At 44.6% G+C, this 24,369-nt stretch overlaps 1 protein-coding gene across 2 annotated transcripts in view; it reads right to left on the bottom strand.

Annotated features, from left to right (window-relative positions):
• The window catches only part of CTNND2 (catenin delta 2), a gene marked incomplete at both ends in the record, with an annotated part of 698,753 nt that overhangs the window by 285,222 nt on the left and 389,162 nt on the right, over positions 1-24,369 (bottom strand). For both annotated transcript variants that reach the window (XM_084233856.1, XM_084233855.1), the window contains one exon: positions 11,630-11,802. In XM_084233856.1, the coding sequence (XP_084089982.1) occupies positions 11,630-11,802 (173 nt within the window). The remainder of the gene's footprint in view (positions 1-11,629; positions 11,803-24,369) is intronic.

Genomic DNA, 24,369 nt, shown 5'->3' on the forward strand with positions numbered 1-24,369 from the left:
CGGCGCCCCGAGACGCGGCGCCCCACGACCCGCCCGCGCCCGGCGCCCCGACCCGGCGCGAACCCCGCGGAGGCGCAGACCCGGCGGGGGCGCCCGGCCCGGGACGCGGGCTCCGCTGAGTGTCAGAGAGGCCGGGGCGCGGCCGGTGCCGCCTGGAGATGCCCAGAGGCCGCCCCCTGGGCGCGCGCCCCGGTCCGAATGGCCATCAGGGGCTCTGGGGCGGTTTCCAGGAGAAATTCCTGCATTCCATTCCCCCACCCCCGGCCCCACCCCCGGCCCGCGCCCCTCCGCGCCCCGGCCCGCCCCAAGGTCATGTCATTGGCTAAAGTTTCAGCTCCCCAAGCCCAGCGGCTTCCAGCTGAGAACATCGGGAATATGCGCACCGCTCAGAGTTTATTCTGCTGCTATTGTTGTGTCTGTTCTTTTTTGGGGGGCGCAAGAAAGCTTAGAAGGAGGGGGACATCTTCAGTTGAATAAATAAACGTGGCCTTTCAGAATTTTTTAAAAGCACTTCTAGAGGAATCAGAGTAATTGTAAAAAACAACAACTAAAAAGGCTTCCCTTTTCTAGATTTTCATGCTGGTGTCCCCACCTTCAGCCTGGAGCTTGCTGTGAGAGCCCCCTGCAGCTGGGCCTTCCAAGTGAAAGCCAGTCGCCTCTCATTTATTTACAAGAACACAAAAGACAACAAGGGTCGGGGTGGAGACAGTTGGAGGGGAAAGCACTTTTCTTGAATCTTGTCCAGAGACAAATTAGCATTCCCATGAAAACACCGCATTGTCTACTGCTCCTGGCCAGAGGGCTGGATCCTCCAGGCTTTCCCGAGGGGGAGAAAGGGTTTTGAGAACAGGGTGGGTGTGAAACTGAGGTAGGATGGGGGGCGGCGGGGGGGGGGGGGGGGGCCCACAGGCAGTCTGGGGCTGGGAAGGAAGGTTTGTAAATCTGGGGGGGAGTAACTGTGGGGGGCGAGAAGGGAGAAGCTGAGTTGAAGGACAGGGGCAGGGGAGAAAGAACGGATGATCTTCATCAAAAGTTGCAGTTATGCCTCTCCACCTGTTTGGGAAGGCAACTGGCAAGTTACACTGGGCATCTCACCCCCACACAGCATCCCAAATTTTATCTGGGATGTCAGGCTCATGTGAAGATGTGAGGGAGTTAATTGAACAAAATCCTCTATTAAGAGCAGCCTGGAAGGAGAAGGCCTTAGTTTACTGAAAGAAAATTTCTGTGCAAGGCATGTGCAGTTATTTATACAGGATGCATAGACTTCACTACGGGCATATATGAAAGTCAGTATGTAACTATGCATATCTGTGTATATACATATATATTTGTGTTTGTATATATATTTGGGAGAAGGAATTGATACACTGACAAAGATGGTCCGTTACCAAACTACTCAGGCACCCCTGAGCTGTCGCCTCCACTGGGCCCTCACCTTTGGCCTTCAGGTTTCACTTTTATACGGTTCAGTTCTGGCAAGAATCCTGCTGAGTCAGCTTAACGGGATCCCTGTGCCCCACATCTGATTGCCCTCCACAGGTGATGGGGTTCCACATCCCCCAGATGTCCGTCACCCAGTCGAGCTTCAGCCAGGATCCTGTTAGGTGGGTTCAGCCCACCGCTCCTCATCTGATGTTGCTTTGAGTAACTTTCCAGCTAAGGACCCCCACCCTTGGTCCCCGGCTAGACATCCCCACTTTTCCTGGCTGTCTTTGGAACTGAGCCCAGTGCTTGCTAGATCTCTCTTTTTTTTTTTTTTTCCCTACTGCAGTAGCTTTCACTGAATAAAATCTGTTCTTATGGCAGTAAGTACTGTCCACTTCTGGTGTTTCCTTAACACCAAGGAGCAATCATTTTTAGCATAACAGTAGGAGTGAGAGTAAAATGTAAGATCCATTTTATTCAATGATGTGTCTCCTGTGAGCAGCACAAGGCTGGCTGTGTAGCAGAGCTGTCATGGATGTTTGTGGAGTAAATGCAAGAATGGTTGATCTGGCCTGTCCCGGGGCTTTGCAAGTGAGGGATTTCATGGGGGCAGGGCAATGGAGCAGCTCTGTAAAAGCCATGTGTCCCCCCAAGCCCTGGAGACAAAGTCCAGCCTCATGCAGAGACATGGTGTTTCCTCATAGTTCCGATTTTGACTTCCTCCCAGTCAAAGTTCTGAGCATGAAATGCATGGATTGGGCCTCCCAAACCTGGCTGCATATTATATTGCAAGGAGAGATTTTAAAAAATCTCAGGACTCAAGCTGTAGCCCAGTCATTCAATTCCACATCCATCATGGGAGGCTTTTGGAATCTCATCAGGTGATTCCAACGTGCAACTGATGATGAGACCCACCCGGCCCCGAGCACAGCTTTTCCCAGTACCAGCAGCCACCATCAGGACTGCACTGGTCAGCTTCACCCACCTCCGCCGGGCTGCATGCTCGGGGCCTTGGGAGGGAGCTTTTAACACATTTTCAAGGTGAGCATGACGGTCCCCGAAGCCTGTAAGTCACTGATCTAGAAGGCATTTGGATATGATCCAGAAGTTAGGAGTGGATCTGAGAGTCTGCATTTCTCTCAGTCTCTGGAAGGGAGGAAGGCACTGCTGGTATGACAATCACTGATAAACTGCAGACAGGGACCTACTTTCTTTGCTGGAAAGTTCAGAATCAGCTTCCCCAAGACTTGACACTTTGCTATGTGGATTGTTTTGACTGCAGTCAAGACCCAGAAGATTCCAGAAAAACATTTACCTCCTTCAATACCTAAATGAATTTGAATTGGGGGCCTGGCTAGAAAAGGTTAGTGCCAGAGGTAAGCCTTTACTTGACTTACCATCTATGTGGTCGGGCCATCACCTAATTCTCAGACACCTGCCTTCCTTTGTCCTGTGAGTTCCTCTCTGCCCCTTGGCCACCCCAACCCATCCTCCCCTGACTCAGGATGGAATGGGAGTCTGAATTTCCTGATCTGCATTTGGCTCCATATCACTGGCACCCCAGTATATATGAAATTATTTTTTTTTCTCCTGTTAATCTGTACTTTATTACAGGGAGTAGCTCAGCCAACCACATGGAAGAGTAGAGGTAAAATTATTTTTCCTCTCCTGAAACTTTTCTTCTGAAGTTCTATGGGGGCTGGAGCCACATTCAGCTGCACAAAATTCAGCTGGAAAGTGACAGAAAAGCCTTCTATCAGGTTTCTGTCAACGCTTTCCCTTCCCACAGGAGCAGAGTAAGGAGAAAGAGTCTCATGGCATCTAAGGAGAGCCCTCTCCCTACAACAAAACCAACTGTGTTTTGTTTTGCATTGGTTATATAACATTACTAACAACCTCATGCAACATTAATGATGCTATTACCAAATATGGTAATTCTGAGTTGAATAAACACTAAAATATATCAATATAAATCAAGACAATATTATGTTTTAGAATTCTAGTATTTAAATAGTAGAATGACATGGCTACTGGGAAAACCTTGAGTACATTTTGCAAATCCTTTGTTTTCCTTTTAATTCATTGAAACTTCTAGTCTCTGCTCAGTTATTATTGTCTTGTCACTTAAATTGTCCTCAAATCTATAGAACTTTTGAGAGATACCACATTAACTCCAGGTATTTGATAAATTTTAACAACTGGAAAATCTTTTAAATATTATAGGATCTTGATGAAATTTTGCAAAATTTTCTTTCTTTTTTTTTAAAGATTTATTTATTTATACAAGAACTGGGGTACAGGCCAGATGCACGGGAGGGTGAGAGGATTCATCAGAGACAGAGCAGGGAACAGAACAGGCAGACCAACCGAAGCACACTGCTGAGGGGAGCAGCGGGCGAGACAGGAGAGGTCTGCTCTCCATGTGGGTTGCTCCAAGGCCGGTGGGGATCGAACCAGCACTGCAGAGGCTGCGGACAGCTTCAACTGCCGCACTCAACCGCCTGCGCCACCAGGAAGGCCCTGAATTTTGCAAATTTTTCTTGCATAAAGTAAAACAAACAATAAAAATTTAAACACACTTTTAAGATTGATATTTTTCCGTATAGGAAACACAGACTGCCCAATATGGTCACCACTAGACACGGGCCTTTTGAAAGCTTGAAATGTGCACAGGATTTTAATACATATTTAACTTAAATCAATTTGAATTGAAACAGTAAGTGTGGCTGGTGCAACCTCGCAGGACTGCACAGTTGTTATAAGCTCTGCTTTACTTGACAGTGAATATTCAAGGGCTGCGTTCTCCAATCTGATTATCTAGGGAGTAATAGGACCTAGAAATGGTTTCATGGCTGAACAAAGACATCCGTTCTTTAGCATCAATTGACAAAAAAGTAATCTTTTGGGAGTTTGTTTTTATTCTTGGGTTTCTATTTTGTTCTACTATGTAATTTCATATAACAACTCTTGCCACTTTAGGGTACTTTCGGCTTCTGTGTACTTCCAGTCTCCTGCACAGTTCGCAGGGATTAAAAATAATGTAAGCCTATTTCAACACACCTTGGGTTTCATCTCTACCTGACTGTCATGGAAGCTCAATTCCACCTTAAAAATATAATACTATCAAGGTGTAAATCCAGCTTCAGAGCTAGAATTCCAAAGTGTTACCTTTAAAAATAAACAATGAGTTTACCCTTAGTCCCTGGGGATATTTAGAAATATGTGTGTGTACAAGCAGTGAGAATTGAAATAAATTTTTGGTTGATGATGAGACCCTTAACAAATTTGTGACATAAAAAATTTAGAAATAGCTGGAGCAGATGGAAACCCAATACTGCCCTAGATATGGTATGAATTACCAAAAGGGATAATTCTTCTTAATGTCTTCACTCTCAGCTCTTTGGATCAGACTCCACCCAAAGGGCCACTTTGTCTTTCTCACTCCTCCAAAATAGGGGTGCCCTTTATGTGAAATTAACAAGGAAGGAGACCACTGCCAAGTAGATTCTCTGATTAAACAGCTTCCCAGAAGCAGAGTTTAGTGCACATTAAATGTCATTCCTTTCTTGTTTCCCATGATGGGAAATTCACCAAGAGCAACAAGAAACTTGATATTCATATGGACGCTTTATGTACATTAGACTTCAAGTAAAAAAGAAAAAAAACAAAACACATGAACAATACACCTAGCTGACTAAAATGCTTATAAATAAAATACTTCATCTGCATAATAGTTCACATCTAAGTTTCAGATGGGTCAGATTTCAGAAACACTAAGTTGTACTTTTTAGATCACACACTTGCCTGTGTTTCTGTGTGCATTTTTAGGGGGTACAGTGAGATTTCCTGTGTGTCTATGGTGCTCTTAGGCCAGAATGTGGCATTGGTTTGAAACCCGTCTGTTTCCTGATCTGCCATGTGGTCTTCTGTAGACAGGGTAATAGGAAAGGAATGGGAGTGAGCAGGGGAAAAAATTCTCCGAACTTGGAAACTTACTTGATCCTCATTCTTTAGGGATTTGGCAGTTCAAAAAAAATCAAAACAAAACTCCGCCATGTTTACAGCCTGTGAACAAGAAAGAGCCTTGACAGCTGGAGTCGCCGGCATGGTGACTTCAGACCCCGCGCCCGCGGGGTCACTGAGGCCCACCACATTTTATAAAGCGGCTCCATGGCTTATGGGCAGGACAGTGCGTGGGAAGAAGCATTTAGACTAGTCAGGCTGTCAGCACAATCTCTAACTCTGGGTCAGGAGAAGGATTTGTGGAAAAGTTTAAAATACTGAAAAGCAGGACATGTCTTTGAGATGACATATTTGAAGAAACCCATTTCTAAAACGGAACAATCTGGTAACATGATTATTAACACCTGCTCTGTGCTGCTGACTGAAACATCGGAAAGTCTGTAAACTTTGCTGGGATAAGTTTGCACAGGGCGTTGAGATTGCACAGGCAAATGGACAAAGCCATTTACTCTCAGAGCTTGAGAACAAGAAGAAACTACCCACTCCAAAGTGCACACTGTCTCATTTTGGTAGAGGATGGACTGTCCCCATCATGAAGTACAATCAAGGAAGCCCATCCCCCACCAAGTCCTGTCTCAACCTTACTCCCGGGGATGAACTCGCTTTCTGCTACCAGTGCTCCCCCAGCCTTACCCAGTTCTCTCTTGAAACTGTCTTCTAAAGGAATGCAGCTCCTTAACGTAATTCCCAAGGTAGAAAATCCTGGTGCTGTGGAAAGGCTAATTTTGGAAATAGTCAAATACATTCATCAAGTCCCTCATCTACTCATTCCCATGAGAAGTGCTGGTTTTGGTAAAAACTAAGAATAAGCATAAATGAAGAGAGAGCTTCTGCATGGAGCACACCTCTGGGTGAGCTCACCTCAGGCGAGAAAAACTGGGTTTACCTGGCAGTGATGTCACATGATCATTGAAAGTCAGAGCTCATTAAGCTTAAGCATTTGAAAAACCAAGGTGCCAAGAAGGAATTCCTTTCTCAGATGAGAACATCTCAATTAAAAAGGCCACAAGAATTACGATGCTGGAGATGAAAATGGAGACCACGTTCACTCTCTCTTTGCATGAAGGTATCAAAATTATGGAAGAAAGAGAGGGATGAGTTGAGGTAGAGAGAGAGGGAGGGAGAGAGGGAGAGATCGATCTTATAAATCATATTGTCTCTCTCACTGCAGCTCAGTCACTAATCCAAATGGGGTGAAAAAGATACAGATTTTGCATCCTGGGCACCAACCGATTTCTCCTTCTCTCTACCTTCCTTTAATAAAATTATGATTAGGGTTCTTAGTGATACATATTATTCTGAAAAGCATTTCACATGCCATTGCAGTGTTCAGTCAACGCAAGAACACAGAGAAGGAAGATGAAACAATGACACAACTGACTTATATAAATTTATCTTAGAGAATAATACATAAGGAGGGATCTCTTCGTGGCAACATCTGAAAAACCAGAGACTTGTCAAAAACATGGTACATGAAACTTTTATTCCAGCCAGAGGCCCATCGAGCACACCTGGAATAAAGCAAACATTTGCTCAGAAGAGGAAATTACAGTCACACACACCCCCCTGCCTGCGATGGGCGTGTCTCCCTGACGGAGCCAGATGACTTGCATTCATGCTGGCGAGAGCAAGTGCAGGAGAAGATTTTAAGACGGCGACAAGCAGGGATTTCTAAGAGGTAATCACCCGAGAACTACAAATCCAATATGCTGACAGTTTCCAATCTGACATGGAAAATAAGCAAAATGATATGATTTCTCCTTGAAACGCTGCATTATGTACACATTCTGCACTAACACATCTCCCTGAAACTCTGTGTTTCCCAGCATTATAGTGACTTTGCTCTCTGCGAGCCTCACGCAACAGAGACGGCTTTCCCAGCCGAGCCCCTGAGTGCACCCGTGAGTCGTCTGTCACAGCTCGTTCTAAGGGAAGATGCAAAAACAGGCCCTGGCTGGGGATGTCTCCCTGTTCGCCCCTGGGGTCTCTGTGCCCAGCTCTGGCCCTCACAGCTCTCTGACACCAGTGCACCAACACGCAATGTCCCGGGCTCTACAAACACGCCAAGCTCTGGCAGAAACAGCAGCAGGCATGTTTATAACAGTGATGTGTCATACGTGAGGGAGACTGAGGACACGGAGTCCAGCACGAAACAGGCCACATGAGAGAGAAGCTGTCATGCTGCATCTCCAAAAGCTGATGCCTCTTCCAGAGCATCCGCTATAGATCAAGTTTTATTTCTAGACAAGAACCCCTTCCTAACCCCCCTCAGGTGGCAGGCACCTCCCCAGGAATGAGACACGCGTGCTCCTGGATCTGCCGGAGCGGGAGGAGCGTCCTGCACCACTGAGCCACTCTCTAGAACTGCTGCGTCCAAGCTGCTAGCATGCTTTGTTTCTCTGAGGGACGGACTCCTCGGTGAGGCTGCTTCATGTTTGCATATGAGGTGAGACCAACGTTTATAGTCACTCCTCTAGGTGGGAGGTTTGCTATTCAGCATTTCATAAAATTCATAGGAAACTGGATGCAAGATAAAGTCTTGCAAAGGGCCAGCTTCCTTCTCTTAGCCCACAGCCTTTGCAGAGGAAGCATGAAGAATAAGGCTGGAGCCTGATGAGCAGCGGGTGGCCCCTGAGCCACTGACTGGGGGTTCGGGACTTCCCTTGCATGGGTCAGCCTCAGAGGCAAAGCGGCCTGATGGGAAGAAGCAGATGCCGTGCAGGCTCCTCGGCTATGTGGCCCGCTCCTATTTGGTAGAATTTGCAGATTATTTTGGGAGTCTGGAACACTGTCACCATTGACTCGTATGGAAAACATTTTTTAATGTTCCTAGACTCAAAAATCACTCTATTTTTGGATAGCGGGGGAAGCCTGCAATGATGGGTGACACAGGTCAGGCCGTGGCGGTTGCCTGCTCCTAGTGCTCTGCCTGCACCTCGAGTCACTCCAACCAAGACAGGATTCTCAGAATGGTGAGCTTAGTCTCCCAGCGCCCCCTGTCTCCTGGGCCCCTTTCAGTTGCTTTCGCCTCCTCCTGCTCCATGAACACACCAGCCCAGCTCCCCAGTGCCCAGACAGCACCCCCCTCTCCTCCGTCAGGTCCATGCAGCTTGCCCTCCACATGGCGGCCCCGATGGCTGGGCGGAGATCACAGGACGGCCACCCATCACCTGGCCTGTGTCGACAGAGCGAATCCAGCAGCCCTTGGCTTGAATGTTCAGGCAGCATCAGGCCCTCAGGCCTGAGAAGTGAAAGTGCTGGAACCTCTGCCCCAGCCTCAGCACCGCCTGGGATGAGCCCACTTAGAGCTGCCTCACCTTGCTCCTCGGGGGGTGCGGCACCCCCCGCCATGACTCCACAGCTCCCCCCCCAACTCTCTGATTCAGACTTTTCATGTGAAGCCCAGGCCTGCTGTCTAGAGCGCCACCGACTGTCTCACCCCTGGCAATTAGCCACGTGAGCGCGAACTCCTCCAGGAGACACTTAACTCGGGGTGTGAACCCCCACTGTTTGTCTACATCACAGACCCCTTAGCAGGCTCAGGCCATCCATGCACTTGAAGGAACCGGTCAAGACAAGAGAACATACTCCTGGCCATGGGGAGAGCTGAATCAGTCAAGATTCTGCTCCCTTCTTACTGGTGGGGACACAGTGGGTGCAAGAGAACTCCCCTAAATGGTTGAGATGGAGTCTTTTCATCTATAAATGTAGACCAGTTGTCTAAAGAAACTTAATAAAACATGAAATGCAGAGGGCTGCGCAGCCTGGCTGCGGGGAGGAAGCAGAGTGTACAGCTGAGATGAGTCCCGAGGGCCCAGGGGAGGGCTGTCCTAGGTCTTATAAAAAACCCTTGATTTAACAGCTGGTCCCTGCCCAGCTACTTGTGAGATGGGCTTACAAGATGCCCCCAAACTCCTTGATAAGCTGATATATTTTTTGTTTTGTGCTAATATTTCCATTTTCCCTGAGGCTCAGCCAGGGGGATGCTGGTCTTTATTTCCAGTTGAGTCAGTGTCTATAACCCAAATGATGGGGCCTTTGACATTGATAAGAAAAAAGCCAAGCAAGAGTAATAACTGAGTTCAAGATAAAAATAAGAGAAGGGACAACTTTACTATTTTATAAGGTACATGTCTGAGAGGTGCTAGGAAACTATAAAAGCTAAATTCATAGTTTTTGTAGGTTGATTTGAGTAAAAAATATCCCTTATTTCTGAATGTGGCCCCTCGGACCTGGGAGAACAGCCAGATATAAGGATAATAGCAGGGTCAAGAGACACTTGTTTGCTTCTAAAGAATTCAAAATCGAATGTAATCCACCATGATCAGCACGTCAAGGTCAAAGAGAGTCAGTGTAGGTGGAAAAAAGAAACATAGTTCCTCTCAATGCAGGGATGCTTTTGAGGGGTAAAAAAAGAAATCATATAGCTTCCATTTCATCTTAAAATAAAATTGGCTTTAAAAGTCTGATGTTGGCTAGGTGACTCCCTCCCTCAGTATTTCAGGCAAGATAGAATCTTCATCTATAATGAAATGATGAGGATTATTTTCTGCAGATAATAAGAGCACATACAGGTGCATTTGTACACACAGAATATTTTCTTCTAATAAATGCACAACTATGTTTAGACTTTGCTCACAGAGCCGTCCACATCTGCTTCCAGCACTTTGGGGGAGCTGAGATCCTGGAGGTGAGAGATCACGGGTGCTGGGGAGCCCTGCGTGTGTGGACCCGCATAGGACTTCAGCTCCCATGCCCTCAAGCTCCACCCACCTGCCTTCACCCACAAAGAGGTGTCCCCTGAACCCTGGTCCTACACGGAGCCATCAGGGAAGGCTCTGCCCAGTGGAACGGGTCACCTGCCCCCGTGACCCTGCACCCTATAGCCTGGCATCACAGGTGAAAGTTCCAAGGTCCTGGTTGTTCAGGGTCTTGTTGGCAGGAGACACTTGCATTTGTACCACAGTGCTGGGTCATTCACTTCACTTGAACAGCTGCGGTGCACGGAGGCATTTCCGCTGACACTTCTGTGTGTCCAGGTTACCTTAAACGGGCACCTCACGCCCTGCACAAAAGTCTCGGCTCACCTTTCACTCCTCTCTCTTCACCGGCACTGCTCCAGGCCATGTAGATGGCCAGGGGCTGCTATTAAAACATGAAAACGCCTCTGCCCTCAAGTAGCTTTTGGTTCAATGGGAAAGACAACTGGGTGAATGGTAACAAGTTGGTGACAGAGACGGTTGGGTTGTTCCAGAGCCGGTGGTGGGTGGCCAGGCCTGGGCCGAGTTCCTGGCAAAGGCACCTCTCCGTAAACCCTAAGGATGAAATGAAGCTTGCCAGCAGAAAGAAGGGCAGGGTGCTCATGGGTTTGGGGGGGGGTCTTCACTTCGGGAGCAAAAACACAGATTAATAGGGCGATATGTTGGTGAAATAAAGTTTAAACTAGTTTTCAATAAGATAGCCCTCCAATATATTAATTCTGGCAGGTCAATTAAATATACCAAAACCAATATATTAGGTATATTTATCTACACTCTATCTATGCCTACCTACCTACTCATAGAGCTATTACAGCGTTTAAATCTTCTTGAAAAAATATTTCAGATCAGTGGTCACTTCTTTGCACCAAGAGCTGGTTTTAACGCAGCAAATAAATTTGTGCAGTGACATTCCAAGAACAAGCACTCACCTTACAGAAACAATTAAGGGCACATTTCACAACCAAACTTGACAAAGTGTAACTAAACTACTCCCAACCATCTTCAGGAGAGCTCAGAAATGCCATCACACAAACACACTGTTCCTTCCTGGACGAACTCCCAAGAATCACTTCTGTGCTGTTATTTTCAAGAAGAAATATTCCAGGTGCGCAGGCAAACTCAGAAACCCTGTCCTGTTTCTAGCCCAAAGACAAAGAGTGAGGAGACTCAAACCCACCGGTTCACACAGCTAAACACAGCCGGCCGGGGCGTGAGCCAGCCAGCCCAAGGGAAAGCTGGCGACAGCTCAGCATCACTTGGGAGGATTCTCCTCATGCATTTCGTCCACCGCAGGGAGAGCATCCTGCCGAAGGTGTGGGACAGCTTAAGAAAGGCAGGGCTCCTGCCCGCCCCCAGCCTGCTCCCATCCATTCCCCTGGCACCAGGAGCTGCAAGGCAGAGGGCCCCCCCACACCTACCTGGCTGAAGCTCTGGCCGGCACCCCGGGCTTGCGTGGCGCGGGCAGGGAGCTGCGCTGGGGCCGCTTCACCCAGGGCCAGGGTCTGGTTGCTATGGTAGCTGGCTGGATACTGGAAGGACCCTTCAGGTTTGGAACTGAGCTGAAGTGCACTCTGGGAGAGCAAGCTGGGCCCTGCACACAAAGTCATTTAGAGCAGTAAGTGACAGCCTCGCTGGAGCAGAAATGACATGTATTATTTATTGCAAGTAGCCTAGAATTATCACACGCACATGATTCCAGCCATCTATGCTTTGAATTCTGAGAAATAAAATGACCATATAATTCAACTCCAGCCCTTAAATGAGATTTTTTTTTTCCAGTGGTTTAAAACTTCTCCAAAGAGTCGATTTTTTTTTTCAAGTGATCTCATCCTGACCTACATAGAGATATTTCTTATGAGACAAATTAGTTAATCAAGTAGTTATTTTGGGACCATATCAGAAACATTTGAAATAATTTGAAACTCTACCTTTTGGTACATGTTAATTTTGTTCATATAATTATATCTGCTACTTAACTATTGGGATGCTAAAACACTTGAAACCTTCCAATCAGGGCTAAATCCTATTGTATAAATAGTGATGTCATACCTCCAGGTCTGAAGGGTGGAGAGACAGCATTTAAAATATTAATAGCTCTTTGTACAATGTAGAATTCACCCTGATCTCACAGGATCTCTGACAGCTGGTTATCTTTGCCTTCACAGCAATGCACAGTCAAAGAACAAAGAGAGGGGAAGGCGTGGAGGCTGGCACTGCTAAAGTGGCTGATATTACAAGTGGTGGAGATATGGAACTCATTCTTCACCCTATTATTTAATTACAAGAAGTTGTGTTTTATTTGCTCACATTCTATTTAGATGGGGTCCTTTTTAGAGTTTCCCCATTTTCTTTTTAAGAAAGTTTTCTTTAATCAAATTTCTTACCTTGGGAATTAAAAGAAGGAATTAAAAGAATTAAAGAATTAAGGAATTGAAAGAAGGGGATGAGTATACTCGCATGTGCACTGTGTATGGGTGACAGGGGAGTGGAGGAAAGTGAGCTGGGGGTGGACACTGGCAGCTCCACTTTCCTCATGTTGTCTGAACCGCGGCGCAGTCACTTCTTGGTGGCTGAAGGCAAGTTCCACGCACATGGACCACAGATAACATCCTCCCACCCTCAATCTCGCCCTTTAGCATTTGGATAGCAGTATAATTTTGAAGAAGTTTGAGCAAAATTCAAGTTCCTTAGTTCTTTAAGATTAGAACAAAGCTTTATATTTCAAACGAGCCTCCAGATTTGACATGGCATGGGCTTTTTTGGCATAAAAATAATTTGTCATTCTGGGCCTCCCCAGTGGCGCAGCGGTTGAGCGCTGGGTTGCGAAGCTGCCCGCAGCATCTGCAGTGCCAGTTCGATCCCCGGCTGCTCCCCGGCTGCTCCCCGGCCACCGGAGGAGGGTCCCACATGGCGCGCGGACCTCTCCTGCCGCCCGCTGCTCCCCTCAGCAGTGTCCTTCGGTCCTTCTGCCTGCTCTGCTCCCCGCTCTGGCTCTGGTGAATTCTCTCACCCTCCCGCGCTTCTGACTGTACCCAGTGCTTGCATAAATAAATAAATAAATGAACGAATAAATAAATAAAAATAAATCTTTAAAAAAAATAATTTGTCATTCTGTTCACAGAAACCTTGCCATATAAGACCTTGCTTTCCTTCTAATTCCCTGATGGAATGTCTAAGCAATGTAAAAATATTTTTCCTCATTGGATATTGAGTAACACTCTAACTCATCAATCCCAGGAAGACATGGTACTTTGGAATTTCTACAGCTGCTGGAAACAGCCAAGCAAGGAAATCATTACATTTTTTAAAAAGATTTATTTATTTATGCATATAAGAACTAGGGTTCAGGCCAGAGGTGCGAGGAATCACCAGAGACAGAATGGGGAGCAGAAAGGCAGATCTACTGAAATCCACTGCTGAGGGGAGCAGCGGGCGAGACAGGAGAGGTCTGCTGCGCCACGTGGGTCAGCTCCCTGGCCAGGGATTGAACTCATGGTGCAGTGGCTGCCAATAGCTTCAGAGTGCTAGGACTTAACCCCTCGTACCACCAGGGAGGCCCTGGAAATCATTACATTTCTATCCAGGCCCAATTTCACCACCAAGGGCACAACAAAAGTGAAATTGTAACGCTTCTGCTTTTCATTTAGAAAATGCACTCCCAAGAAAACATATCCACCAGATGGTGAGATTTGCAACAGCCTGCAAGAATCCTCTCCTCCTTAGCGATGGAGTTAGAGGCTTACTCAGCAGACACACAATGTCTCCACGGGGATGCGTTTGGAGTCCCACTCAGGCTGCCAGGAACATACAGCCCCGCTGCTACTGTGGAGGCTGAGGAAACAGTCAAGGGCTGGTCCGGGCCACGGGCAAGCTGAGATGTGGAGAGCGTCTGAGAGGGAAGCAGGAGAGCTGCCTGGGCAGGGGCAGATGGGGACCAAGTGTGAGGAGGAGAAGGAAGAGGCACACGCAGGGAGGACATGATGACCTGCGGCCAGGAGCTTCCCGGCCCACTGGGGTCCACAACCTAATGGAGGAGGGAGCATTGGGAGGAGCAGAGGGCTTTGAGGGCTAGTGGACACGAGTCCACCTGGCAATGCAGCGAGGCCTGCTGAGACTTTTCTAGGTATCTCAGGACAGCCTAGAAACACGGGCTTCACAGCCTATGTCCTCTCCCGCCTGGCAATACACCCCTGGGTGATGAAAGACAGACACAGCAGTGTGCAGGACTTTGGAAATGTCCATAAATTCCTTAATTTCATTGAAATTGTTGAACATCATCTAGAAAGCAGAAGAGTGGTTATTTGCCTTTTGAAGTGATTGTGTGACTTCGGGCTGATGGACATCCCTGCAGGCGTGTAGCTAGCAAGTCAAACGTCTTATAAATCCCGAATAGACTCATTAGGCGATCTCAGAAACCTACAAATGATCTCCATGCTGGATCTTAAGGTGACAATTTGAAGTCCCTTTTCAAAGGCATTTCAATTAAAGTATGATTTATGTGCTCCTGAAGTACACATCACGAACTAATCACGTCTTCGTTCACAGGGTCCGTGGTGTCTTTGATCAATACTCAACAAAAACAAACCCATGCTCTCTAGCTCATTACTCTCTCATTCACCTCAAGCGTGAAACCCTTGTACCCTGACAAAGGTAATTGCAACAATGAGCGATGTATCTTAATATTATGACTCTCACACACTGACATCATGTCTCCCCGGAGGGGGCAGGGCAATAGTCAAAACGCTACAAGCATTCTAGAATGATCTTCCCACCGCTTACTAAGTTTTCATCAACAGCATTTATTCATTGCAATTTTAAAGAGCACAGCTATGTGGGAAAGTGAAAAAGTTGACAATTATAGGATGATGTTTAATTACTTTATAATGGAAGTAACATTGATATAACTCTTGATTCCTTTTAGTAATATTACTGTGCATTGAGGTAGAAAATACACATTTTCCAGATTTCAAAAGCATTTATCAAAGTTTTGTCCTTTTAAATTATGTTTTTTTTTTTTTTTCCTCTAAACTTTTGTCTGGCTTGGGCTAGAGGCAAATTAGTGTGCAGCCCTGAGGACAACACACGAGGGAATGAGGATTTTGTTAGAGGATTTCTTGGGTTGGTGGGCCTGGGGCGGGAGGGAGAGACCAGTCACGAAAGGGAATGTGGTCTTATTGCAATGAAACTGCTCCAAAAGAAACTCGAGCTGTGAGTAACAGTGGGTCATGCTGTCCTGTAAGGTCACAGAGAGCAGTGGCCACACTCTACATGCATCTGTCCAGGACCTGGACCTGTGGGGTCTCATGACTTTGTCTGTTTTAGGCCATCTGATGCTGGGGTAGCCCAGAAATCTGAGCGCAGGGTCTGTTCCAAGTGAGGCCAAGAAAAGGAGGTAAAAGCATTTCCTGAAAAATTGATAAAATTCAGTGTCCAGGCTTCATTGAAACAAGACACATTAGTCCTGTCTGGACAGCGGAGGGAAATCCCAAGTGCAATATAGGCTAGAGGCACATGGAACCTCACAGTGACCCTAGAAGAAGTACCTGGAACAAAGCATCCAGAGTGTGAAACCAAGATTTCAATATTTTCAAATAGATGAGAGACTCCACAGCATACTATGGAAGAGAATGGCTAATGGTCTTCTTCACTATTCTAGGAAGTGGACACAGAGACATGGAATGGCCCAGCGGTCAATCAGTGCCACACACTTTGTAAGATGAAGATGAGACTTGGATGTTTATCTTCCATATTAAAATCCAGGAGTTGCTGTGTAGGACCGAAGCACTGATTAAGTCACATGTATATATTAATATCTTCAGGTGGGAAAATTACTTCCTAAGTAGACATCAACTTGCTTGCAGGAGGAATCTCCACGCCTCAGACTGAGCTCTTCCCAAGCGAGCCTCTGCCTGTGGGATCCAGGGCTGGGAGGGGCAACTTGGTGCCCACCATTTTTGGGGCAGAGACCTACCTCAGCAGGCTGAAACAGCAATTTTCAGCATCAAAATTTGGACTCACTCCTTGGTCCTGATGACACATGCATTTCCATGCTCTGTTAGTCTTCTTACATACTAGACATCTTAGGGTCCCGTGATCCTGTGCAGCACTGCCTAGACACAAGCCGTAAGACTTCACGTGGAATTGCTCTCTCGCCCGCTTGAGCTGAACATCAGGCCCAGAGGATGGCTAGTCTTAATTAACTGCATTCCGTGCACTAAGAGGGAAAACCCAGAGGCTTACCAGGTGGCATTTTCTAGTCATCCAGGTTACATCACGCCCACGGGATGGCTGGGAATGTATTGGCAAAGATCCAGGACTGCGACTCAGCAGACCTGAGCTGATTTGAGCTTCATGCTCATGGAGGCATAATGGAGAGCGCGGCCATGGTGCATGTGGTGTCACCAGTAACCCTTGTGCAGTATTAACTTGCAGGCGTCATAGGGAGCAGCCTGCAGCTATTTATATTACTCCCCAATGAGACCCCAAGGAGGATGGTACCCTCCTCCCCATTTGGGTGGACGGAACTGAAGGTCACACTAGCTGAGACCAGACGGCTCCTGGGGGTCAGCCTGGGGGCCACAAAGGCCGTCTGGCTTCAGAAGGCTTGTCCCTGACCACACTGCATTGTTCAGTCTCTCAAATTTTAATCTCTGCAAATCTGAGCACCTGATGAGATAAAGGATGTGAAAGTACTTAGAAAAATATAAATTGTTATATAAACGTCAGTTATTATTATTATCTAATTATTTAGCCACACAGCCTGATGATAAAATCAATTTCCAAACTTAAAGTGCTGTTTAAATGTCACCTCTTCCATGAAGCCTGCCATAATTCATGACTGTCCAGAAAGCAACCCCCACCCCCTCACCATACTACCTTAACCTTCTAAATTAAGATCTTGAAGAATTTAATTGTTTGACAGACAAGTTGGTACGATCTTACACAACAACAGGTTCTTTGAAGGGTAACAGGATGGAAACAGAAAGCCTGCACATTTAGGCAGGAAGACTCTGCTTAGATACTCTGTGTGGAGAGACTAGGGCCAGGTTTTCCTGCAGAGCAGAGAAAGGACAGCCACAGGGGTTCAGGGAATCCTAACTGGAGTACTTGTCACATCAGGACGGAAGGGAAAGGTGTGCATTTAAGAGATATTTTAAGAGAAGTTCATCAGGAATTCGTGACTAAGTGGACCACAACTGAGTGGCCACCAGCAGGACCAGGCCGACTGCAATGGGCACCTGGAGCACCTGGCAGAGCAGAGGCATCCCTGTGGGCAGCCAGCAGATGAGGCAGCCCTCCAGGGTCTACCAGTTCTAAGATGATTGATGGAGAGGGGCTAATTCTGCTCTGCTTCACTCAAGCACCTGTCTCAGAAGGCAACAGATATTAACTGAGTGAGTGCAGAAAAACACAAATTGTCACCATAGGGCATTTCAGAGGGCAGAATGGATGGCAACCCATGCTGGGGACTCGATGTGATGAAGGACAGGGTTTGCTTTTAAATCAGAGTTGGATTTGGTGGGAATTCATGGTGTTAGAAAAGACTCTGACTCAAATGGAAGACGACATAATTAATCTTTCTAGGTTTTAAAATAACTTCCAAGATCAAATTTTGATTATATGGAAATGAAATTTCAAGACAGAGATGGAGCGATCAAAGTCACCAGCAGTGGTGTCCGAAGCCACAAGAACAGGACCAGGTCATTAAGGCGTAATTAAATTACCCATTTAATTCTAAAGGATTCTTTTACCAATAGAAGACAAGTGTTATGAACAAGAATGCACCAAGATAAATAGCTCCTGGAACTAGGCAATGTCTCTAATAAACACTCAATGGATGTTTTGTGAGGTGGTAAATTCAGCATAAACAAAGGAACAATAAACAGAGATATGGAGCCAGCCAAGTTCAGGACCAAACATTCGCTGATGGGAGCTTTGTTTCGATTTACCTTTGTCAGGAATTACAGAAACCTTAATTAACTCAATGGTAAAAGAGATTCATTCAGCATGATATAAAATCTTATCTTTATGCAAACCATACAAATAATGACGAGGTTCACACACACCTGACAAAGAATCGGTATTCATTCCTACCTTCTTATTATCGAATCTTTAAGGAAGATTAAGAATGATTTGAAGGTTAAGCATTACTTTATTTTAAATGAGGGTAAATTCTCAGAGCAAATCAAATGATGAGACGGGGGAATCTTTTTATAGAAAATATTAAGTAAGGATGAGGAAAATGGGCGGTGGAAATTATATACATACAAAGGGACGACTACAAATTACAAAATCAATGAGAACAATTGTCAATTATTTGTAAGATTATCGAATTGATTTAGATAGAGCAAGCTCAAGGTACTTTAGTCATATTTAACTACAAGTTAACTCTACAGAGTAAAAATATTGACTTTTGCTTAAAGTGCGCTACTAATCGTTTCATTTATAGCAGCAGTTTCTTCTTTATGGATTCTGGGTGAACCAGTGTATTTACAAACTGACTTGGAATAAGAGGAGCTAGTGGTGATAAACAGGTGATTTACATGAGTTCCTTGAACAGCTCATAAATTGGAGTTTCAATGAGAAGTTTCTTTGAAAACAGTTGTAGGGTAAGGAAAAAATGTCAGGCTTTTCTGCCCTCCCGCCATCAGGAGAGATGATGGATCCTTGCAGTCCTGAATGCATGCCTGATGGCGGCACCTGGAGTAGGGTGTGGGCCTAGGTAGATGGGATTCACCTGGGCTAAGACGGCTTTTAAGGCGGCGTCACGGGGACGCCAGCAGAGCCAAGAAGCCGAGAACGAACAGAAGCCGAGAGAGAAGCAGAGAAGGCCAGAGAGCCCAGATAGAGTGCTGTGTACCTGGTAAATCCCGATAAAAGACCTGCAAAGCCACTGAGGATTCTGACTCCTCCTTCGCCCGGTCTGCTGGATCAGAAAACCTGCACTGTGTCGTGTCCAGCCTCTACAACAGTGAATCAGCCCACTGACTAGTCCTAAAATTAACCCAGGGAAAACGCTCCAGGGGCTGATGATGTGGATGGTACTGGGAAGGTGGGTTTTGAAACTTCATAAGTCTCTATTTCCAGAATATCAATTTCATCTGGTAAGATGCTTTCAACAAGTAATGCTTATGGGAAAATTAAAACTTTAATGTGATGTGAATGGAGAAGTACTCATTTAATTCTGAACTGATTTAGATCTAACCAATGTTATTGGCTCAATAAGTATGCCTGTTCAAGTTTGACTACTGTAGCAGGATAAACTGAGGCTAGATAAACCTGTCACACTGAGCAAAAACTCAGTTTCTTTCCATCTGTATCCAATGGAGGGAAATAAGCAACATGATATCACAAAAAAACTTTAAATATTTACCTTTAGTTTCAAATCTATAGCTGAAGAGTTTTAGGGTACATGAAATTTTACACAATGTTATAATCCTAAAATGGTATTTTTTGTCTAGCTTACTCCAGTTGCAATCTATTCCCTCGTAAAATCATATCATTTGATTATTTACCATTCATAAACTAACATAGCTCAAGAGAAGAAAAAAAACATTTTACGAATGTTTTGTAAATTAATAGTCTAAAGATATAAAATTGTATTCTTGACTATCAATAATTATAAAAATCGAAAATTAACACAAAACGGTTTAGAAGAAAACAATTTCAAAGCTAAGTCCTGAAAACACTGCAGTGTATTTATGGAATTATATCAGCTTTCTGATTTGCCACCAATCACACTTCTCCGCAGACAGCTGCATGGCTTGTTTGTGCATTTTATTCAGGTCCCTGAGCTAAGATCCTCTCCCCCCGGAGGACTTCCTGGGACTTTGATCATGCTCTCGAAACAAGGATGGTTCTCAAACGTTCCAGCCTCTTACCCCTTTCACCTGTAGCTCTGACTTTGTATCTCCAAGGTTGCACAGATTAAATAAGGCCCATAGTGTACAGCAGTTGGGGTCAGGCTTTGCATTATGTGAGAAATAATGAGCTTTTCTTTTTATGGTGATGTGGAGTGCTGGCCACCATAGGAAATCCGGGAAAAGTGAAGAGCAGATGATCGCTATCACACATGCCAGGCCTGTCAGCATGGAAAATGCAAATAACATCATTGTACTATTGGGAAAACTGTTCGCCTTTGTGGACCCTATGAGAGGACCTGGGGGCCTGTAGGACCTCCCCACCCAGGTACACTTTGTTAAAGCCTGACTTACTGTCCCCATTACCAGCTCTGTCATTACACAAAGCAACTCTCTTGGACCTTGGCATGTTTCGATTGCTATTGCTCAATTTCACTCTTCTTGGCTGGAATATAAATGCCACAGGGCGGAGATGCTTTGCTTCTGTTAATAAGTGCTTAATAAAATAAGTGCTTTATAAAAAAATGAATGCCAGCAACACCTACCTGGATCTATACAGATTTAAAGAAAATCCAGTATATTAAGATTTGATTACATCAGGTGTGGCTGAACTGGCTTATTATTGGACTGGTAGCAGTTTCAATATGTTTAAACTCATAGGAACCCCATAAGACATTTCCATAGGTATTGCCTGGAAACCCCTTTTCCACGGTCCCCCTGGAAGGCTAGTTATTCTGATTTTCTGCTGGGACTTTCAGCTTCTTTCCCTGCTTCACACTCATGTCCATTCTGACAGTCTCCTTACTTTCACTGCCTTCATCCAATGCCCAGCTTGGTGTTTGGGGCATTTTTCTTAGAAATGTTGTATCTTGATTAGAAATGTTCTCCAAGCTCAAAGCCTTAAGCTTGATGTCAGGAGACCCGGATGACGAGTATGATGTTTTTAACAAAAAATGTGCATTGTAAGGAATGGAGCAGGGGGTGCTGGGTCTGTGTGTCTTTCCTGAACTTTCAATGCCTTGGTTTGCCTCTGAGCTGGTGGCCTCTTTGGGGAAGGTATAACATGCTTCTTAAATGTCTACATGATAGAAGGACATCAAAGAAAACAAAATTGAACATCAACTAAAAATCAGGTAGCGACACCGTCTGAGAAGGAAGATGATTGTAGCTTCCAGAAGGACATCATGACCCCTGTTGTCACTGGGACATTTCCATCAACTTGCACCATGTGTTTCTGACACTGTGACATTTTCATTGGCTCCACGCCATCCAGCGCCACGAGGGCGGGTGGCGGTGGGGATGAACTTGGAGAGGAAGCAAGAGGATGCAGGTAGTGTCCACAGCTATAGGTTCAGATTTGAAAATGTCTAGAAAGAAGACAGCCTGTTTGTGTTTCAAAAATTTGAACCTAAGAGCCTATGATAAGGAGATTTCACAGCAAAGGCATGTCCTGAGAAGGAGGAAATCCATTTCCAGGCAAGGACTTGGGTCTCTTAAGTTCAGGAGACTGTCCGTTCTCAACCACTGGTGGAGTGAGGAGAGCAGGAGCACTTGAACAGGTCTTCAGACCCCAAAGGGTAGGGTGGGTCTTCCTTCCAGTAGGAACCGGGGACCTGATTTCCACCATAACAGAAAACAAAGCAAAACAGCTCTTTCCCCGAGCCCGGCCCTAGTGTCTAGCCTCAGCCATGTGATTCCTGTATTTCTCATTTTGTCTATTCTAATTTTTATGGAAATTTTGTATTCTTACATCACTTCTGCATCCTCTGGTCCATGAACAGAAATTGTGAAAAATTGACTTGAAAAGGATGCTCTCGCTTTTATTATTATTATTGCATATCTGACATATCCCTATGTGAAATTCTATAGCATTTTAATGACCTGATCTCTCAATAATTCTCTTGCCATATATAATTAAATATAGTCACAGAAATTAAATGAAAATGACAGGCTGCAAATCAACAATAAATAATACATTCACCTCCATCAAACTACATGTGATTATTCTATTAGCATTCCACTTGCTCAGAATGGCAACTTAGAGGATTGATTTTTGATTTTTCAAAATACGTTGTTTTGAAAACTAAATAACATGGATCTTTTGCCATAACATTTGGAATACATTAAGCTTCTAAAGCTTCTAAGATTTTTCTCCTGCTGAATACTAGGATTTTCTAGACTACAGTGGAACATCCATTTGTCATGCTACTGAAAGAAAATAAAATCACTATTTCAAAAGATTAACAATTTCTATAAACACTTACGTCTAGTCCTCCCCAGTTTTCCACTTTAGTTCTGATTTTGATTGACAATATTTGTGTTAATTATTGGCTAAGGTATAATCACACATATCTGAGTTAATATCTCCAAGGATGCATGGATTAAATAAGGTGCATGGTCCACAGCAGTTTTCAGGTCAAGCCGTGCATTATTCGAGAAGCTAATGGCCCTCAGCTTCTGTCAGTATTTTTTCCCAGCATAGCAGTAGCAATTCTCCAAGTGACTCTGTGACACATATTTGTTAAAATTGAAATTACACAGCTGGCAGTCACAAAATAGTGGCGGGGTGACAAAGGTTGCATACACGATTTACATACTGTTTAGAATAGCACTTTCCAAAAACAGCAAAGTGTTGGAAAACACTGATCTCTGTATGACACTCGGAAGTCAGTGCAGTGGAGCAGCGACTACTTGCCTTAGGATCAAGAAGAGGATGGGTTTATAGTAAGATTCAAATTTTACCTTGGAAAGAAAAATAACAAAAGTTTTCAAACACAACAAATTAAGTACAATGAGCTTGGGGGTGAAGACGGGTTACATTTCCTACTTAGTATTTAGTGCTGTGCTAGTCTCTGTTGAGTTAAGACTAGGAGGCTGGCTCTCAAGGGCAGTCTGCCAGGCCTAATTTAGCTTCAGCTATTTCATGTCTGCTCCAGCTAATGAATCCATTGATCGGATAATCACAAAAACAAGGGTCTAGAAGAATCTTATGGGCTTGTGCTAATTATATGAAATGTGTCAAGAAGGCATGACACATCTATTTATTATATTTATACATCAAGAACGTAAACACGTAGCTGGCTCTATTATTTCAGTAGAATCTGCGCTGAATTATTGTGTCTACTCCCCATATTCATCCTCCGCCTTTTTTCCTCCACAAACTGTCTTGCTGGGAGTCCTCGGCCTCTGGTTTTACGATTGAGTGGACTTGTGGGTCGAGGATATGAGAGGGACCTCAGATGCTAGGAGCAGAGTGTGTGTAGAATCTTAATTTCTCTGCTCCTCCCATGCCTTTGGGCTCTGCTGGTGCTAGTCTCTCATTTCTCCTTCAGGACCAAGAGTCAGGGCTGCCATCTTGTTACTTCCTGAAGACTCCTTCCCTTAATGGTGCCCATTCCTTTGTAAATAGCCCCTTAATTTAATTAATTTAATTCTCTTCAGTTAAACTCTTTTCAGTAGAATCTATGTCCCACCTGACCCCGAGACAAATACAGTGACAGAGATTTTTATTTTGTGACTTACTATTTAGAAGGTCTATTTAAAATATGCCTTAATTGACCCACCCAAAGGACACTCAACCTTTTAGAATTAATGTCGTAAATTTTACTCAACTTTCAGTCTCTAAGTGACTCTTGAACATGATCAGAGTGACTGTTTAAGAATCGGTATTTTGCATTTCATTGTGGTTCTGATGCTTTTGCTTAAAACTGATGGTGATTTCATTACTTGCTTGCTTGTTTTGTTTCTTTTCTTAACTTTAAACAAGGAAGTAGGGACTTACAAAAAGAATACTCGACTAAGATTCTAGGAGCCTCAAAAAGATAATGTATATATAATAACACGGACTAACTACTCTTTCTGAAAGAAAAAACAAATTCAGCAGATATGAAATATATTCCCCCCAAAACCCACCAGGATATTTAACTTTCTAGTAATAAAGATGTACTTTTTGGTGGATAATATTTGAACACATGTTGCAGGAAAATATATATATAGCAGAGGATCTCAATTAAGAAAGTTCAGGAGTATTAATTGACAAAGTTTTAAAAAGCTTATATATTTACCCTTGTGTTTATTTCATTTATTTAATCTTTCCAGGTATTGATTTACTGATTTTTTTAAAAAAAAAATCTCTTCTGCTATTTTATTTTTATATTACTTCATGTCTGCACTGCTTTTATTATCTCCATCTTCTAGTTTCTTTCAGTTTCTTTAGCTGTTCTTAAGATTTCAAAAATCTGAATACTACATTTCTTTACTTTGTTTTCTATTTTTAATAACAAAATTAAGATTTCCTG

This window comes from Talpa europaea (genome assembly GCF_964194135.1).
Source record: "Talpa europaea genome assembly, chromosome: 5".
Classification (NCBI taxonomy): Eukaryota; Metazoa; Chordata; class Mammalia; order Eulipotyphla; family Talpidae; genus Talpa; species Talpa europaea.